The 20,758-nt window shown below is 41.0% G+C and overlaps 1 protein-coding gene across 1 annotated transcript; it reads left to right on the forward strand.

The window, feature by feature from the left end:
- Positions 1–8,513: 8,513 nt before the first annotated feature.
- Positions 8,514–11,702, forward strand: LOC147425774 (PTI1-like tyrosine-protein kinase At3g15890). Its single transcript, XM_086500319.1, has 4 exons — positions 8,514–8,807; positions 9,973–10,114; positions 10,200–10,462; positions 10,556–11,702. Exons 1-4 carry the CDS (start codon positions 8,764–8,766, stop codon positions 11,211–11,213), a joined length of 1,107 nt encoding a protein of 368 aa, XP_086356445.1. The 5' UTR covers positions 8,514–8,763; the 3' UTR covers positions 11,214–11,702.
- The last annotated feature ends 9,056 nt before the right edge of the window (positions 11,703–20,758 follow it).

Genomic DNA, 20,758 nt, shown 5'->3' on the forward strand with positions numbered 1-20,758 from the left:
GGTATGGTCATCAAGCTAAGGATTGCATAGTATTTAAGCGCACGATGGCCAATAGACCAACCTTAGCATGGGCAGACACACGTCGAGTGCCTGCATTGATGCCGACCCCGCCTCTTGAACAAACGTCACAACGCATGGTCCTTAGGGCCCAAAATGTTGTTCAAACAACCCCCTTACCACCTCCACTACTAGGATCGCAACCACCACATCCGAGAATCACTTCTGTGAATCAAGTGGGTTGTGAGTCATCTATTGCTTGTTTGGAAGGTTGTGAGGAAGATATACACCCTAATATTGCCTATGGGATGGATGCGCTTGAAGAAAGTCCACAATACTACATGGAGGACTATTGGGGACAAGTAAAACCTGTCTATCAAATAGCTGCTCTTGCTACAAGAGGCCAAAATATCAATTACATTGCCAAGAGACCACCTCTTCAATGCTATGAGTGTAGAGGTCCACATCGTATGGCCAAGTGTCCTATTAGGCTAAAAAAGAATGCCACACTAATGCACAGCAATCAAGCGAACACATCTACAATGCCGGTACTCATGTGTAATCAATGTGGCATAGATCATTTGATTGCCCAATGTCCGAATAATACAAATGTGTTGAAGATCACGCCGTTAAACTTGATTGAGATTATTGAGGAGCCATCACAAAGCACATATGTGATACCATTAAATGTACTCACACGATTGATGCTCCAAAAACAAAATTATATTCTCAAAAAAAGAGACACGGAATCAATCTCCCAATCTTAGAAGAAGAAGAAAACACGAAGGAAGAGATCGCAAAAAGAAGCAAAGTCAGACCCCAGTTCAAAGACCAACATAGGGACTAGTGACGAACCCGTATATATGAACGACGCTGAAGAGGATTCTGATTCAGGTGAAACCATGGAGACCAAAACGACCACTAAGATAGAAACCAACAAGGAAGATTGTCATTAGCCACAATGGCCAAGATCCAAGAAGAAGATAGGAAGTTATCCAAACCCTACAGAGGAGATCGAGCGAGTCAAGCAATTAAGGAGTTTGGTAGAAGATACCCAAAGATAAGAACTTATCCAAACCCTATAGAGGACATCAAGCGAGTCAAGCAATTAAGGAGTTTGGTAGAAGATACCCAAAGGGATCTAGAACCAGTACCTAGGCAGATCCAGGTTACAGACACAGTGTTCCCTACGCAACAACAACCTCACCAAGTCCATAGACCCTTAGCCATACCTAGTGTCATCCAAGAAGAAAGTGACTTAAAGTCATGGGAAAGTGGGCGTACTCACTTCTATTGGAAAGAATGTTTACAGAGGGACTACTCGACCCTATCGAAGAAATGGAGATCCCATATTCCCCACGTCAAGGGACTGAAGCCCAAAAGGTGCCATTAAACATTGCCAAATTGATGGATTTCATGTCTTCAGAAGTTAGAACCACCATCATGTCCAAACTATATGGAGACACTGAGCTAGTCTTAGCTCTTTGAGCTTTCCTTAATGGAGAATTGAAGGTCGGGATACCACAATTTGATGAGATGAATGGACCTAGGGAGGTGACAATAGAGGAGGAACACTTAGATCCACAGCCCGCCCAACCTAGATGAGAACCTTGTTGTAGAAATACCTGTTAACAAGTTGGGACAATACTTTGAGGGTGATGAATTCAATGCAACCATACCAATCACTACCAAGGGATTAACTGTGAAGGGAATCCTTGATGGTGGCGCTAGGGTTAGCATTGTGACTAAAAATTGATGGGAAACTATGGGAATACCTCACCTTGGAACCACAACCATAGTAGTAAAGATGGCCAATGGGTCTATTGTTACACCTATTGGGATGCTAGAAGATCTCAAGATCAAGGTCTTTGGACATACAATAAGAATTACCTTCATTGTTATGGATTTCTCCAAGCACACTATGGCATCTGAGATGATCTTAGGACTTCCTTTCATGAGGGAAGCAAAAATGGTGCATGACTGGTCCAAAAACCATGTCTACTTGTAGTTCCAAGATTCTGTCATCCGAGTGGATCTTGTAACTGTCGAGCACATCTTCTAGGAAACAGGTTTATAATTGATCATAGATCCGAGACCACAGTTCACTCGGCCCCATTGCAATATTATTACACGTGTAAAACGGACACTAATGTTGGGGAAGATTCTCCTTATATGGATGTACTACCTGGGATAACTGAGTCGGACACACACTCACTTGTGTTCACCATGTTTCTCTTTCATCCACCCTAGCTAGCACGATAGCATTCCCATCACCACTTGCCACTAGTACTCACTAAACCAACAATCAAAACGAACGGACGTACTAGATTCTCCAAAAGCTTTTGTTTAAAAAATGCAGTTTAATTAGACCCTCACCAACCAAAACCATTGAACAATCAGTTCGGTATCAACAGCTTGCACAACATATTGTTACCCATCGTATCTCTTCCATACGCATAATAAAGCCACATTTCATGGCCTTGCATAGACACGTTATTTGCACCCATGCACATTGCATAAGCCTTCATTTGGGACAATTCAGAATAACAATAGTTAGAGCGGTATATTGCAAGATCTCAAGCTACAAGATGATGGAAGATCATGTGTATAGTGTATAAAGTTTGTTTTATCACTTAAAACTTTTCTTTTTTTAGTGATTTTCAATAAACTTTGACAGTTTTTATGCATAATAATGAGCCATACTGACAAATTTGGACGGACAAAATGCCTAGAGCGAGAGTATATACTTTTCTTTTTTTAGTGATTTTCAATAAACTTTGACAGTTATCATGCATAATAATGAGACATATTGACAAATTTGGACGGAGAAAATGCCTAGAGCGAGAGTATATACATACAATTGATCTTCAATAGAATTTGATAGTTATCAGGCATAATAATGAGCCATATTGACAACTTTGGATCTACAAAATGCCTAGAATGAGAGCTACAATCATATATACATACAATGTAAGGAATAATTTTGGAAAGCTTTTAGCCAAGTAATAATAATTTTCCAAAATTTTCTCACTTTTTTAACCTAATAAGGATCAAAATTTAAATAAACAAAGCCAAAAATGTCAAGTTCAAGTTCAAAAAACAAACATCAAATCTACTAAGCAAAAGCTGTGAGCCAAGTTTGGAAGAATTTGATGCTTTTCAAAACTCGGGCCAACTTACGACGACGAAGGATCAAAATTGCAAAATCAGGAGAAATTAATGATTAGGAATCCAAATGATGAGTCATCTGAGCCACATGTGGTATACCCTAGGAAATGTGAGCAAAGAAGGTAAGTACACACTTAGGATTCGCGGTAAGTCGGGCACATATAGGCAAGATGTTAGGTTTTATTTGCAGTTGGACACTAAGAGAGAGAGAGAGAGAGAGAGAGAGAGAGAGAGAGAGAGAGAGAGAGAGAGAGAGAGATCTTATGACCTAGAGTCCTCCATTAGAGTTTTGCTTGTTATAGCCACATCGGACACCCACACCACACCAGATTTCACAAGTATGCTCATCTTTAGTGCAAGAACATCTATGAATTTCCAAAATGAACAAAACATTAGCACACAAAATTGTATCAATCAAATCAAATCATGGATTGTCACAAACTATCAGGGGTCATTTGGGGTAGTAATTGAGGTCCAAATCAGAATATGTTTTCACAACTGCTGGACCCTTAGTGAGTAGAACTTGGTCATGTCATCAAAGTTGTCAAAGTGGAACATGGATCACGATCCATGTCCCACCACCTCAAAATTCAAAAAGAACTTGTGCCAAATGAAGCTCTTAAAAGAGACTCTTCATTGGTCTGATCAAAGTTAGTATTGTTGGACATGGATCACGATCCATGTCTCCCAACATGTCAGAATAGGAAAAAACTCATGAAAATAGTTTCACATTCCCTTGGGGAGTGTGCCATGCAAACATTTGGAAAAATGGAACAAGGGCCAACAAAATTCGAGGGAAATCAGAAAGTTAGTCCCCAAATGGTCACTTTGACCTATAATGTGAAAAAATGATCAAAACTCAGAAAGAAAAAAGTGGACAACTAGCTTAGAGAACATGTCAAAATGCATCCCACAAAGTTATGTCCAAAATGGTCAAACGTGGATTGCGATCCATCTACCACTTAAGGAAATGTGCCAAACATTGGGCGTAAATTGTTGGTACTGGTTAATGATTGTGATATATGTCAAATTTTAGTGTTTGATTTTATGAAGTGAGTCACATGTCAAAGTTCAACAGTTTCACAGTGCAAGTGACACAATTTGTGGTTTTTGGCAAAGTCTTTGTGTTGGAAAAGATAGTGAACTTAATGTATCACAATGAATGCAAAATATCCTTGAAAAGTGGGCCTAATTTTCCAAAAGTCTTGGGAGGTCCAAGCAAACTCCAAAAGTGGTAACACACAACTAGAATTGGGGCTATATTTGAACTCCCAATCATCACATTAGCAAACTCTCAGACTGAACAATCACCAAGAGAGCTCAAAGATGCCATCAAAATCAAATATGGAAAAGTCGGACCAAATTGGGCCATAAACTAGGATATAGGGTACACTTGAGAAGAACCTATCCAAATATGGAAAGATTTCATCAGTGTATTAGGATAGGCTATATGATCATGTGCACCAAGTTTCACCTCAAAAGACTTGTACCTTTTTTAGTTTTCATCCAAAACCATATCATTAGGTCCTAATTGTCAAGAAAAGCCTAACCCTAAAGTTTCAAGTCATTTGGATTTCACAACCCTAGCCAAAGTGCCAAATTTCTCAAAGAGACATAAATCTCTAACTAGAGATCCAAATGCAAAAACATTTGAATCATAGAATCCCCATAACATGCTTGTCAAGAGCAACTCCTATCTTCAAGGACAACAACAACGCTCCATTAAACAATGACAAGTCAAAGAATGGTATACAATAACAACTAACAAAGCAATGACAAATTCAGCAAGAGAGCTACAACAACAATCATAAGGAGCTTACACAATGCTTCAATGTTGGTTATATATTGCAGAGGACTAGCATCGCAGTGGAACTCGAGGGCAAGATCCATCATAGAGGTCAAACTACCCAAAGAGGCTCAATTCCCAAAAATGGCAAGCAATGTCAATAGCCATCTTCACGACCAAAAAAGCAACGAAAAGGAGGATGCACAACAAAATGCAAAATTTCCTCAACAATAGAAGCCCAACTCCACCCAGAACACAACAGATATAAACCACTCAAGGAAGGGGGAGTGTCATCAACTACAAAGAAATTTCAAAGCTAAAGACCAATCTTAAATACAAACTTGAAGACAACCCTAACAACTAGATTGCACATGGTCGTGTTAAGGGACGACACGAGCTAGGAAGGGGAGAAGTGTTTGGCCATTTCAACATAGAAGCGTCCATCTAGCCAGACACCACATTTTTAATATATTTGTACTCTATTATTTTTTCGAGCTAGTGTAGCTATAGCATGTGTAAATCCTGATTCAAAGTAACAGATTTATTCTTTGAGTTGTAATTCTTTCATGATATTTGTGAAGGCCCATGTGAGCTTGGTAACTGCCATTTAGAGAGCCCTAGGTATAAAAAATAATAACCTTAGTATGGAAAGGAGGCTTATCTTTTGGAGTAGAACAAATAAGATATTGTAGCAAGGAGAGTAGACAAAGATATGATGCAAAGTAGATTAGTGGAAAATCAAAATTTAGATTAACACTCTTAGAAAGTGATGGCCTCATCCACCTATGTACTCAGGATGTCATGGTTCATGGAGATGTCCTCCTTATATAGTGCTATGTGTGGGTGGTATATAAGTGTGTGTGTGTCACGTGTTGAGACTTAGAGTGATGTCGGGGCTTGTCCATGGCAAGAGAGTCTGCAGAGAACAACAAACGAGAGAGAGGGAGAGCGGAGACTTGCCAAAACAAAAAAAAAGCTATTATTGATTGATTGATTCTTCTTACATATATAAAGAGGATAGACTAATCATAAATTATTCCTTTGTCCATGCAAACTCCACATACCAAAGAGTGGTGCATATATGTGGTTTGACAAAAGGTGTTCCCACACGGGTCACAATGGGCTTGAACCCAACACAAAGGAGGGTGGGCACGCAACTAATTCAATGTGTGATACACCAATTTTCACTTATAGAGGTACTTGCCTTGAAAAATGTTCTCCCTCTTAATATTTTTACGAGTGCTCTCAAAATCAAGCCAAATTGCTCAAAATTAATCAAGGTTTCTTTGAAGTGCTTGGAACAATTATAGAACATGTATCCTTTTCTATATGGATAGATGGAACTTTGGGATGCCATCAAACACGATTGAATTTGGTGATTAGTCTTGGGTATTTCCTAGCGCTCTAAATAACAAGGACCTATGGAAAGTCCATAAGCTACATAAATAAGGCTTTTGCTGTTGGCAAGAGGCATGGGGGGCCAAGTTAATTAGTCTCTATGCGGTTCTTGAATTGTGTAATCCTTAAAATTTAAAATTATCCTCAAAAACTTAAAATATTGTTGATTTTTATATGAACAAGATTTTCCTATAATGTCCACCCAATCCTTGACCAAAAATATGAGGGTGACTTATATGTTTGATTTCCAGCTTCACCAAATAATCTAATGGTACTTGGTTCACGTAAAAAACCTATTTGCCTCTTTGGCCCTCCCCTCTCTCTCCCTTGCCCCCGATCCCTCTATCCTCTCTCGCCCACGATTCCCTAGTGTTTGTGCTCTAACGCCAGGAGTTATTGTATGCAAACAAATTGCCATTAGCAAATGCCCTACACACACGCATGCACACACACACACACACACAGAGAGAGAGAGAGAGAGAGAGAGAGAGAGAGAGAGAGAGAGAGAGAGAGAGAGAGAGAGAGAGAGATGAAAATCTATTTAACATTTAACATAATATGGCGGAGGGGAGTTCCCTTTACACGTGTCAAAGTCTGCGAGATGAAGGTTAAATGCCAGAAGTGAGAGAAGCTCATGTGCATGCGACAAAGAGGGGGAGTGAAAGAGAGAGGCCGCCGAAGTGTACTCGTAGAAATGAAGGCACTGGCCTCCATTGGTCTAACCATACGCTTCCCTTCCCTTTTCCTTTGGCTATAAGCCCTTCTTCTTTCCTGGCCACACTAATACCACCATTTTTGAATTTATGTCAGCTAGTGTTAATTACTCTACTTGTTGGATGAGGTTTTTAGTCTTGTTTGTAAGGGGCTTGGCATCAAAGGGTGCACACATGCATGTGAAAGTTCACTCTAGTGGGAAAAAACTATGGTTTGCCAAGCCACTACCAGACACCAAATAGTTGGACTTCATATAGAGTTGGACTCTACGGCTCGATACTTAAGGGTGAGAGCGATTTCCCTGCGCAAGGGTAGATCATGTGTGCAAAGAAGTCCATGCGGTAGCTCCCTTATTTCCAGGCGGCCCTGCAATCCACCTTCATGTGCGCACCCTTTCAAAGGTGTATTCGACTCCATACTAGCCCACACTGGATACATCACATTCTATCAGACATAATCTACTTATGTTTTTCTTGAGCCGAATGCTATAGTTTGGCCTAGGTGCAATCCAACAATTTGAGAAACGTTCACCTAGGCCATCCTGGCAAATGCCATCGCTACTAGGTTTTGCGTCCATTGTCTTTTAACAAAACCAAATTAGGGCAACCTCCCCCCCTCGCTCGTCGACTTGCAGCCTCCTATCATCGACGCGCATCCCTGCTAACGTGATTTTATGGTCTTGCCAGGTGCCTGCCGTGCTCCTACTAGCTTCTCCCTTTTCTCCCTTGTGTTATTTCAGTTCCCTCAACCTTCGCTTGGATCTTGCGTGATTCTGCCTATTCCGAAACTTGTCAAATCGTGTAGACATACTTCCTACTTCTCTTTTCTAATATAGATTCATGCATGTTTTTTTAAAAATTAAAACAAAAATTATCAAAATGCCCCTCTAAGTTGTGGAGATACCAAAATACTCTTCAAATTACAAAAATTCCCAAAATACACCCATTTATTTGTCATAAATTCCCAAAATGCCCCTCAAATTTTCCAAAATTCCCAAAATACCGCTGGTTGTGAGATTAAATATTGCCAAAGATAAGAAAATTTGTAGCTGTTTATAAGAAGATTGATTGTCTATCAACACAAGATAGAGTCGGTTACGTAGGCATTGAAGATGAAATGCTTCTTTATTTTTAGACGTAATTACCTTTTTTGCCAGGTAATTTGTGATAACACTAAGAAAATGGATATCTATGGTAAAAACGTAATAAAGATTAGAAAATCTTGAACGATCTAACCACATGGGAATTTTTGAAATTTCAGGGGTATTTTGAGAATTTCCAAAAATAAGAGGGGTACGCAAATTAAAAAAATAAACTCCAACTTTTCATTGCTTCACACATATCAGGACGCAAACAGACAAGGGACGTGTGTGGGAGGATGCTCCTGTGCAAGATGCTCTTTTGGCGGGCCTTTCCTCTTCTTCGCAGCAGGCCAAGTAAGCTCTCTCTCTCTCTCTCTCTCTCTCTCTCGGCATTTTGTGTTTGTCCCTTAAGACAGCAGCCGTGTTGAACAGGAACCGAGAGTTCCATGGCTTGAATTTGAGCTTTTGCAGGGCTTCGTCAGCATTGTTGGCATTGTGCGTTCTCTGTTGTTCGTGTTTGCCGCTGTACACACAACACCCTTTCATTTCTTAACACCAATCTTTGTAAACCAGTCCCCGAAGTGCAAATCTGTGTGTAAAAGGGGCGCTTGAACAAACTATGTCTATCTTCACGAAATGCTGTTGCGGAGAACCTGAAGTAAAGTAGGTTATTTGCACCTAGATGGTAGCCTGTTCGGTTCTGTGAAAACTGCATGCATCTTTCAATCAGTGTAAATGTTTTCAAAAACCTGATTGCCTTCAAAAAGCAGACATGTTTTTCAGTGACATAAGTCCTTTCTTTGGTGGCAGTAGACAAGTTTGCAGCTGCCCTTGTTTGTTGGACAGAACATGCCCGCCGTGGTCTAGATTCATCTAAGTATTATCGTGAGCATCACCTCTATGGTGACAACAAGAGAGAGATGGAGTTTTGTAGGTGCCTATTGTTTTTGGGAGCCTCCCGGCTAGTACTCCTTTTTGCCAAAACTTCTTCTGAAAATTTTGTTCTTGGATTGGGTTCTGGTTTTTGAGAAACCAGCTTGAAGTGCTTCTGCCATGTAGCATGGACATGAAGCAAGGGAGTTGGGACATTGACATGGTCTGATCATTTGATTGGAAGAATGCGGGTTTTGGATGCATAAGTTTTGTGTTGATAGGATTGACCCTTTTCCTCTAGAGGATTTTTTAACCTGATTGGATCTGACCATCCAAATTTGAGGAGGATGGTACCGCTTTGCTAAGTCTGGACCTGTTAGTGTCAGAACTGGGAGGAATTGTATATCTAAGAATCAGACATATATAGCTATACATTACAAACATGCAAATGTTTCTGTTGTAGGAGTGAGATGGAGTTTTGTAGGTGTGGATTGTTTGCTGGAGCCCTCTAGGCTAATACTTCTCCTGGTACAAGATATATTTTGTTCTTGGCTTGGTCCTTGAGAAACCACCTTGAGGGGCTTTTTCATGCAGTATGGACGTGAAGCAAATGAGTTGGGCCATTGGCTGGTCGTGATCTTTGAGTGGAAGATTGCGGGTTTCAATCCCTTCTTGTTTTTGTTTGATGCATATCCTTGAGGCGCTTAGGTATCGTGTTAATGGTACTGACAGTTTTCCTATAGAGGATCCTTTAGCCTGAATGGGTCTGACCATCCTCAACACAGGGTATTGGCAACTAAATCACTCATCTGCACTTAAAGCTCAAATTGGTGTAGTTCTTTCATTTGGTGATTCAGACTTGTGGTTTATTATTAGCTTGTAAAGAAAAGGAGGTGTCTTAAGAGTTTTTCTGCCATCAATAATTTGTGTAATTGTTCAATATGTTTTTTTGTAGTTCATCTGATGAGAATCAAGGCTGGCGAATTTTTACTTCGAAAGAAGTGCTTGCTGCGACACACAACTTCAGCAATGATAACAAGCTGGGTGAAGGTGGTTTTGGTAGCGTTTATTGGGGACAACTTCAAGACGGTTCGCAGGTATGTGGCTTCCTCCAGCCTTTGAGGCCTTAGGAGGTTCCTTGCACTTTACATGAAGCAAACACTGACATGCCTGACGTTATAGATTGCAGTAAAGAGGCTAAAAGTATGGACCTCAAAAGCGGAGATGGAATTTGCTGTCGAAGTGGAAATACTTGGCCGAGCTCGCCACAAGAACTTGCTCAGTTTGCGTGGCTATTGTGCAGAAGGACAAGAAAGGCTCATCATTTATGATTTCATGCCAAACTTGAGCCTCTTGTCTCACCTTCATGGGCAATTTGCAACCGATGGGCATTTGGACTGGCGACGGAGGATGCGGATAGCACTTGGCTCTGCAGAGGGCATTGCGTAGGTCTTTTCTCCTGTTTCTCGTTTCTTGCTTTACTATGTAAAGGTAAGCTTTTCAGTCAGAACTTCATCTTGTTGATCTGGTAATTGCAGTTATCTTCATCATTATGCAACTCCTCACATTATTCATCGGGATGTGAAGGCTAGCAATGTCTTATTGGATGCCAATTTTGAGGCACATGTTGCAGATTTCGGGTTCGCAAAGCTTATACCAGAGGGGGTGTCCCATGTGACAACCAGGGTAAAAGGCACATTGGGCTACCTTGCTCCTGAGTATGCTTTATGGGGAAAGGTTTCAGAGAGTTGCGATGTCTACAGTTTTGGCATCTTGTTGTTTGAGCTTATCAGCAGCAGAAAGCCGATAGAGAAGCTGGGGTCGGGACAAAAGCGCACAATTGTGGAGTGGGCAGGGCCGCTGGTCTATGAAGGGAAAGTTGATGAGCTTGTTGATCCTAAGCTCAAGGGGCAGTTTGATGAGGCAGAGTTGAGGAGATTGGTGTATGTGGCGGCCATGTGTGCGCAAAGCAGCCCGGAGAAAAGACCGACCATGAGGGAGGTTGTTGAGTCCCTGAAAGGGGAAGGGTTGTTTCTGATGCCCTCAGCAGAGAATAGCCAGGAGGAGAGGCATAGTGTGACCTTGGAGCCGGTAAAGTATGGAGACAAGCTACTTGCAGAAGATGACGATGATGCGAATGATGAGAATGTCGCTCCCAATCAGCCTGTGAATGGGAAAATCAAAAGTACGCCATAAAGAGGTGACATCTTCAACTGAGAAGTTGATCTAGATTCGATCAACAATTGTTCAGCCCATATTCTGTCAAGCATAAGTGTACTAGCTGGGTTATAGAACTCATCATTGCAGGACTATGCGGTTGCTTGATTGGCGCAAGGCTGCCTCCTTTCTCTGCCATTTTACCTGCAGAATTTATGATAGTCATTGAAGGATACACACTTGTGTTGAACTTGCTCATAAAATTTTTGTAATTCTTTATCCAGGCCATTGTAGAACATTCAGCTCGCGAGTGCTTCAGAGCTTACAGTCAAACCGTGAGGAACAACTTGTATGACTTGATCTCCTCTAGAGAGAGAGAGATTGAGTCGATTGTGGATTCTATTTCTGACAATACTAAGTCCCATCTTAACTATGAAACTTTCCGTAAAATCTATACCTAGGCTTTCTGTTGTAAACCATAATGGATTGTTCATTAATAAAGAAGACGTGTTATACTGCGGTGGTCAATTAGTTGGGAGATTAATGAAAGCCATTTCCCTCTTGAATAACAGGTCTTGAGTTCAACTCTCCTCGTCGGATAGATCTTTAAGGTTGGGATAGTTTCCTACGACGTTAAAACTTTCTTCTTCTGCTTCTTCTTCTTCTTCTCTCTCTCTCTCTCTCTCACACACACACACACAGACACACACACACACACACACACACACACACAAATTCTCTTCTTCTCTAGCTGAAAGAGAGTTTTTGTTTGCGCTTAGGCTGCAAGTATATGCTTAATGGTTTTAGTGGTGGGAGTTGAAATGGCATGCGGAGGACAAAGAATGGCAAATCAACAGGCAGTAAACCAATAGTGAGTGAAAGATGGAAGAGCACAGCTCTTACAGTACTCGAGCAAGCAAAAACTTGGCTTCATGTGGTGAACGTCTCCTACTTGTTAGGGAGGTCCAAAATGGAACGGGGTAGTCTTGTCCATGCCTTCATTGGTGTTTTGGACTGTGATGGTGATTATGATATGCAACAATCCACAAGTGGGTAACTAATAGGCTTAGACTTGGCACTAGGCATGCTATTTGCAAACCGGTCAGGTCGAATTTTCTCCCGAAGCATCGCCCTGCATCTCCTTGTCTCAATCCTCAATTCCACAAGCATTGTAGAGCCTAATGTCATCGAGGTGCGCTAGCCAGTTTGTCTTGCCATCTTTGACCTTGTATATAAGAGCGACTCCATTGATGTACTTATGTAGGTTCCTATGTATGGTTGAGATGGCATTCATAGGAAGGAGCAAGCTATTAAGGAGCATTAGAGTATGGTAACACAAAGGGAGAGACAAACTTCTAGAACAAAAACACAATAGAGCCAAAATGAGATGGGTCCCCCCTCATGATTCTCTAAGGAGAGGTGTTGGGATTGAGTATTGGAATTTGGCGGTTGATTGTGGATCCAATGTTTGTTTATTGTCAATTTACAATCGATGGTCCGCATCGTGTTGTGTTTATTCTCCAAAGATCAACAAGAACTCACATCGCTAATGGTTTTGGCCATTGGTTCGACTTGATCACTCGTTGGTTGCAAAGTTTTGTGCCTTTTTTGTGTGTGCTTTTTGTGGCCTCATCCAAATGGGGGGGGGGTCATCAGGTGCCTCAGTGTGACAAGGGCCTGTTGCCTTGCCACTAAATGACACTTCAATTTTAGAGGGAAAATAGAACGGACGGTCCAGGATTAACAACGATCTGGACCATAGATCCCCTCCAAAAAAAGAGGTGTCCATGGAGGGGCCTCTATCTGTCTTGTACGGGTAGAATAAACCATTTAACCAAGCCAAGCAATTATCGAAGCCGAGTCCTCCCCCTTTTATAATAGTATAGATGAATATGAGAGCGTGCTTTGCACTGTTATATGAAAACTCTGCTGTAGATAAGTACTCTTCTCATTTAGTTTGCTTTTTACTTATACATGCTCTTAACACATCTTCTAGGATTTGGTTAATACTTTCAGTCCGACCATCTGTTTGTGGATGATCCACTGAAGTCATGCTAAGCTTAGTCTCAACTCTAGCCAAATTAGCTCTCTAGAAGTCGCTATTAAATTATCTATCTGATCAAATATAATGTCTACAAGTAGATCATAAAGTAGGTATATGTGCTTAACAATTAATCTAGCCACTTTGTGAGCCTTTGCATTTGAAGTCATAGAATTAAATATAGTCAACTTGGTTAACTAGTTTATCAACAATTACCCACACAGAGTCGTGTCCCTTTGTGTTCTAGATAATCCACCGATGATAAAATTCATGGAGATGATCTTCCATTTCCTTGAAGGAATGCCTAATGGATGGAGGAGAGCTCCAATCTTTAACCTATCGATTCTATTGATTTGATATTTGCTACATTTTTGTAAAGCGGCCAAGAATATTCTTATGTATTTTTTATTAATAAAGTTATCTTTTAATAAGACTATAAGCTTTATCAACACTGGGTGTATTACGTTAGTGCTATCATGACACTCATAAATCTGATACCACTGTCACAAATACGAAAGCGTAGCTGCTCACTCAGATAAATATCATGCGGAATTTAAGAGAGACAGTTCAACATGACGAGTATGGAGAGAGAGAGAGAGAGAGAGAGAGAGAGAGAGAGAGAGAGAGAGAGAGAGAGAGAATTGACACAGTATTGGGGACCAGAAGATGGGCTGGTCCCCCCTGTCAAGAGTATTCTTTTATTTAGGGAGAATCCGTATACAAGCACGAGAACCCGAGGAAACCCCTCCGTTCTGTAATCTTAGATCCGAAGGTCGTGCTTTCCCGTAAAGGGCTTGGGCACAAGGCCGTTCCTTCCCGTAAGGGACTTAGGCGCAAAGCCGTACTTTCCCATAAGTGACTTAGGCGTGAAGCCGTACTTCCCGTGAAGGGCCTTCCCGTAAGACGGGAGATTCCTTCAAAACAAACCACACAAACACGTGACAACAATTCGTATGGCGAATCCACAATAGATACCTGTCGCTCTTGCGCGAGAAAAGCGACTTCCGTGCTTCGTAGTCTCGCGATCTCTTGCGGCGGCAGAGTCTTCTCTTGCTGACGTTGGTACCCCCTTTGAGTGAGGGCATATGGTGCTTTTATAGCTCCCTGGCCACGGCACAAATAGCTGCTCGCGTAGAGATCACGGCCGTTTTTTTTTTTTTTTTGCGCTGTTCTACCCGAAATAGGGAGAGAGAATTCGCTGGCTGGTTTTGTTGCTTTATCTTCTAAGTGGCTGCCCACTTATTAAGTGGGCGGCCGACATATTTTAAAATTGGTCTGAACCTGCCCAAAAACTCAATAAAACCTTATAAGTTAAAACCAATGCATTTCACAACACTTCCGAGGCGTCCTTGGATGCAACCACATGCACGAATGCAATGCAAACATAGATTCCTCGCAGGAAAGCGTCTGCCTTCCCGCGATTGTTCCTGCTTTTCGTAAAAAGCTTCATTGAACCCATCTTTATTCTTGTGCTTGCGTTCTTACGCGTATTTTCTTACTCAGTTCGGATTTCCTCCTTAGACCCTTAGTGTGTCCCCTTACCGATGAACCGGTCACCCATCTTGTGACTCATCAGGGACCACCATTACCTGGTCTTCTCCCACCGAACTAACAGGCCAACTCCCTCACGGTGCTTCTTGTCACCCATCATACGACACACCAGAGTTGTCTGTTTCCTGATGGCTTTTCTTACAGATCTGTGATTCCTTAACTTATTAGTTAACTTGTGCACATTTCTTATTAAGGTCCTAATTCTAGAAAATAGAAATTAGAAACAAAATAGTCAAATTAGTTTCATCCCTCTCACTTATAAACAGTTGTCCTCAACTGTTTAGAAGCCAGAGGGATGTTGCTAATTGGACTATTTTCTTATTTTTAATGATTAATCTCTTTTTTTAGGATATTTTATTATGTGCACTAAGAACTGTTAAAAGATTGTAGCTACAGGAACTGCCATCAAGAACGGACAAACTCTGATGCGTCATTTGATGGGTGACGGTAAACATCGCGAAGGAGTTTCCGTAAGTTCGGTGGAAAGGGCCGGGTTACGAGTGCCCCTGATGCGTCACATGATGGGTGACAGGTGCATCAGTAAGGGGGCATCCCGTAGGCTAAGGAGGAAATCCGAACTGAGTAAGAAAAATATGCGTAAGAACGTAAGCACAAGAATAAAGATGGGTTCAATAAAGCTTTTTACGAAAAGCAGGAACAATCACGGGAAGGCAGACGCTTTCCCGCGAGGAATCTATGTTTGCATTGCATTCGTGCATGTGGTTGCATCTAGGGATGCCTGGGAAGTGTTGTGAAATGCATTGGTTTTAACTTATAAGGTTTTATTGAGTTTTTGGGCAGGTTCAGACCAATTTTAAAATATGCCGGCCGCCCACTTAATAAGTGGGCAGCCACTTAGAAGATAAAGCAACAAAACCAGCCAGCGAATTCTCTCTCCCTATTTTGGGTAGAACAGCGCAAAAAAAAAAAAACCGCGCTCTCTACACGAGCAGTTATTCGTGCCGTGGCCAGGGAGCTATAAAAGCACCACATGCCCTCACTCACGGGAGGTACCAACATCAGCAAGAGAAGACTCTGCCGCAAGAGATCGCGAGACTACGAAGCACGGAAGTCGCTTTTCCCGCGCAAGAGCGACAGGTATCTATTGTGGATTCGCCATACGAATTGTTGTCGCATGTCTGTGTGGTTTGTTTTGCAGGAATCTCCCGTCTCACGGGAAGTCCCTTTACGGGAAGGTACGACTTCACGCCTAAGTCCCTTATGGGAAAGTACGGCTTCATGCCTAAGTCCCTTACGGGAAGGTACGGCTTCGTGCCTAAGTCCCTTACGGGAAGGAACAGCCTTGTGCCCAAGCCCTTTACGGGAAAGAACGACCTTCGGGTTTAAGACTACAGAACGGAGGGGTTTCCTCGGGTTCTTGTGCTTGTATACGACTCTCCTTGAATAAAGAATACTCTTGACGGGGGGGGGACCAGCCCATCTTCGGTCCCTAATACTGTGTCAATTCTCTCTCTCTCTCTCTCTCTCTCTCTCTCCGTACTCGTCATGATGAATTGTCTCTCTTAAATTCCACATGATATTTATGTGAGTGAGCAGCTACGCTTTCGTATTTGTGACATAGAGTATATGGCATCTTAAATCTTGTTCCCTTAGAACACATACTCCACCCTTGTAGAGTAGATAGCCATTATCTATGGAATTTTTTTTTCGTTTGAATTCGTCTCAAGCATCCATAGATGCTTGAATATCATTGGAAACCTCTTTATTTGAATCCTTTTTATCAATGGTTTCGTATATCTTGGAATTTACATGATCATCGTGACATTTGCCTTTAAATAATTCAAGTAAATCACTTGTAAAATGAGTAAAACTTAGTCCTTTCATCATAAACATTCTACTAATAAGGAAATCCTTACAATATTGGGTGAAAGCATAGGTTAGTGGTACAAAAAGTAGTGTCCTTAATACTTCTTCTGAAACACTTGTGGATGGTGTTTTGACACACTGTTAAGAATCTTTTTGTGAAGAAATATTTTACAAACGTAAAAAAATCTCTTAACTCCTTTAACAGGTTTCGATTTGGCCTTTGCGTGACTTTTGTCTGCCTTTTCTTAAGATCATGTCGAGTACGTTATATACTCTCTCTCTCTCTCTCTCTCTCTCTCTCTCTCTCTCTCACACACACACACACACACACACACACACACACACACACACACACACACACACACAATGCATGTTTCTACTTGTCTTAAGTTGCGTCTTAACGTAGTCATATTTGAAGCATGAAAATCGGGTATTAAAGAACACTGGTGGATAGAATCTACAAGAGGGCATGGGTATCAATTGGTTAGGAAAGCACCAGGAGGAGCCTTCACATAATCCTCACATTAGATGACTCCCCATGGATATAGGTGTTAGTGGTTTGAAAGCAGAGATTGTGCACCAGGAGCATTATGTATATAGTTTTTTGGTTGGAATGAGTGTAGGTGTTAGTGGTTTGAAAGCAGTGATTGTGCACCACAAGCATTATCTATACAATTTTTCGGTTGGAATGCAATCGACAACTGTGCTACTAGAAATTGGATAAAAGCCTCCAAAAAATTCCCAAAAGGATATTGTGTACCATCAACAAGCTTCCAGTTTTTTGGAAGGAGGAAGTGGTCACCAATAGTAACCTCCTCATGGCCATAAAGAGAAATTTACAATTTGCTAGGAAACCACATATAGGATGCGACAATATTGGGTTATGATGAAACGTGAGAGTCGTAGAAGGAAAAAGAACATAACCCATTATATTTGTCATCTTAAAGATATGAATAAGATTTGCACAACAATGATGAAGTGTTAGTTAGAAGCTACAAAGGGTATGAATTGTGAAGCAAAGAAATCCGCTTTTCAATTACTACAACCGCTATCTTTTGGACAATTGTACATGGATCTAAGAAGTCTACAATGTCTAACATTGAAGGCACACTCACTAAAGTCAAAGCATCCTTGTCTGAAGAGGAATTAAAGCTTAGAAAAGATTTATGCATGATGATAGGTATTGTATAACCATGACTAAACTCATATGCTCTCTTAAGGTACTTGGAAGCATCAAAAGTACCTTGACACTGGACAAAAGTTAGGATGAGACCTTTCACAATATCAATTCTAGGCCTATAGGTACTTCAAATGTAATTTTTCTAGTGCTCTTAAAAGTAACAATTTGGAGAGCTTAGGTACTCTGGAGATAGCTAAAATCCATCATAGCCCCTAGAAAAGATAGATGGTATGTTCAAGATATAATGATTTTATCATTGAGGTGTATTATGATTTTTGATGAGTTTTAGTACCTTAAATAGAATTTTACAAGAGATTCCAAATGCAATATTCACATATCGAGTTCTCTCTCAAATGTTTTAAAGGATTGAAACCTTGGTTTATTTGCAATTTGAAGGATCGACACACATGCTGCTATATTGTTCACATCCAAATGGTATACCTTAAGGAAGAAATTTAATCTGATTTGATATACATGAATAGAAGACATTATAACCATGAAAAATTTAATAGACATAAAATTAAAGACGTCATAACGACCAATCATCAATGCAAGAATTCTATACTCAAAATTAGATTCCCAAATAGGCATCAAAATATTTTCCATGCCCTGTATAGCTTTGTTGACAAGTAGACTCTCAGTGCCATTGAGCTGAAACTGGGTAGCCAGCTAGTTAGAGGATTTTCAGCCCTTACTGTTTTCATCCAAGAAGTGGATCAATCCTTGTAGTCTTTTATTGTTCATCTTTTTGGAAATTTCTCTCCAATAAAGGTTCAAAACTTCACCAGCATCTTTACATAGCCAAGGGGACTAGCGCAAGACAAAATTCTAGACGTATTTGATTATTTCCCCCCATTCTATTACCTTTCTTGCAAGTTTTAAAGAAAGTTACAAGTTTATGAGAGAAAGTGGATCTTTCAATTCATGGCAATGTGTGTGTAGAGGAGTTGAATAAATGCCTCCTGAATGCATGTGCTATAGATTGTTTTAAAGGTAGACTCTCCGAGTTTGTTTTTGAGGTTTTTCACATGTCTCACTTAAATTAATATCCTCTCATAGATTGTTTGGATGCTTCTAAATTCTTAATATCCTCTCATATATATGGTCGTCTATTTCTATGTGATGGAATGCTTGGAAACTGCCCATGAGTTGCCAATTCTTTAAACCGCATACCAAAAAAGGGCATTTACCAAGCATTAATGCACAAGTTTTATTGGTTTTCCCCTATGAACAAACATTGGAAGGAGCAATGGTTAGAAGATCGATGGGTTGAGGTCACAAAGAACATCTAGAATCCACAGTGGCCTCATTTTATGAAGGTATTTTTGTGGAAGGTGCTTTGGGGAGCTTTGCGGATAGGCATCAAGATTCAATCATGTGGTATCGGGTCCGATAGATGCTTAGGATGAAAAGTGGCTACCAAAGACCTTGTCCACCTCTTCATGGAATGCCCGAAAAGTAGAGGCCTGACAAGGAAGGTGTGAAAATGGATCCAAAGAACGTGGAAGATTGGGTTTTTCAAGCAAGATCTATGTCTAGGTGGGAAACAATTTTGAAGCCCCGCAATTCTAACCTCTACTCAAATTTTCAGGTACTATTTTTTTAGCAACATCTGGAAGGCTTGAAACTACTGAGTTTCTGATAGCGACCTCTCGATGGCTAGCTTCTTAGAGATTGTACAAGGAAGTAAGGAGATAATATATGTGATAGGTAAAAGGATAATTGGATTAGGACGACTCTCGCCATCCGAACAAGCTTTGTTATGTGAAGGACCGGGCTTTTGATGATTGTACTTCTAGCTAGCCTTGATGTGAGGCTCTCATGTAGCCATCTGTCCCTCAAGGCTCAGCATGAGCTTGACATCGATTGTATTATTCTTGAGGGAATTTCTAATACATTCACTCACAATTGTGAGTTTTGGGAAAAAAAAACAACTTTTAACCCCTTTTGCACATGTAATTCTATAACTCTTTGAAATATAGAAATCCCTTTGAGTGATCTCACATTTTGTACTCACATATTTTCAAGTGGACCCCTTGGAAAGACAACATAGCTCCTCTCAATCATAGTCTACATCTTGGGTTGGGTTCACTTGCTCCCTCTAGGTAGTTGCACTGCTGTGCATTCTACAATAGTCCAGTGTAATGTATCAAAGACCTACCCAAGATCTCTCTATACACCAATAAGCTTGCTATCATTAAAAATATGCATTTGGGACTTTGAGCCTTCGAGGGTCCATGCATGATTCTGGATCCCCGTTGTTTGCCTTTGCGACAGCTCTTGTTGGAGCTAGTAGTTGTGAGAACTATGATGGGAAGCATGTTGCAGAACGATGGATAGGTTAGTGCTAAAGGCTCAACAAGAGCGTGCACATGTAGCCGACCAAGCCTCAATGGTAGTAACGTGCCTAAGGTTATGAAAGCACCATTGAATCAGTGAGGGTGATGCAACATGGGAACAACAATTATCTCTATGTGTATGTGTATGTGTGTGTGTGTGTGTCAATACGACAACCCACCCTCCATTCATTCCTCCTATGCATATTCTCCAACATGAGGGTATCATGGAGAAGAAACCCCCATATTGGCCACAATGGCTCAAACTTCTGTGCTGCCAGATGGACCGATGCAGATTCCACTATTAGATTCTGATAAACAAAAGCAAAAGCAGTAGAGCGAGAGAGAGAGAGAGAGAGAGAGAGAGAGAGAGAGAGAGAGAGAGAGAGAGAGAGAGAGAGAGAGAGAGAGAGAGAGAGAGAGAGAGAGAGAGAGAGAGAGAGAGAGAATCACATGTAGTATTGTTTCTGCTCAGCACAACAGAGCTAATTTTGAGCTCCTCCAATATCGCCAAGGTTTTGAAGGAACCATGCATGACCGCCTATAGCTATCCAAGGGTGTTCTTTGACATTTCCATTGGTGAGAAGATTTTGGGATCCATCATAATGGAGATTTACTCTGATAGTAATACTCCCAAAATAGCCAAAAA

The sequence above is a fragment of the Adiantum capillus-veneris genome, chromosome 25 (assembly GCF_014529385.1).
Source record: "Adiantum capillus-veneris isolate H3 chromosome 25, ASM1452938v2, whole genome shotgun sequence".
NCBI lineage: Eukaryota > Viridiplantae > Streptophyta > Polypodiopsida > Polypodiales > Pteridaceae > Adiantum > Adiantum capillus-veneris.

Coding starts and splice junctions, on each gene's coding strand:
- LOC147425774 (XM_086500319.1), top strand. CDS start 8,764: ATGTCTATCTTCACGAAATGCTGTTGCGGAGAACCTGAAGTAAA. Junction 10,115..10,199: donor AACTTCAAGACGGTTCGCAG/GTATGTGGCTTC, acceptor CTGACGTTATAG/ATTGCAGTAAAGAGGCTAAA. Junction 10,463..10,555: donor GGCTCTGCAGAGGGCATTGC/GTAGGTCTTTTC, acceptor TGGTAATTGCAG/TTATCTTCATCATTATGCAA.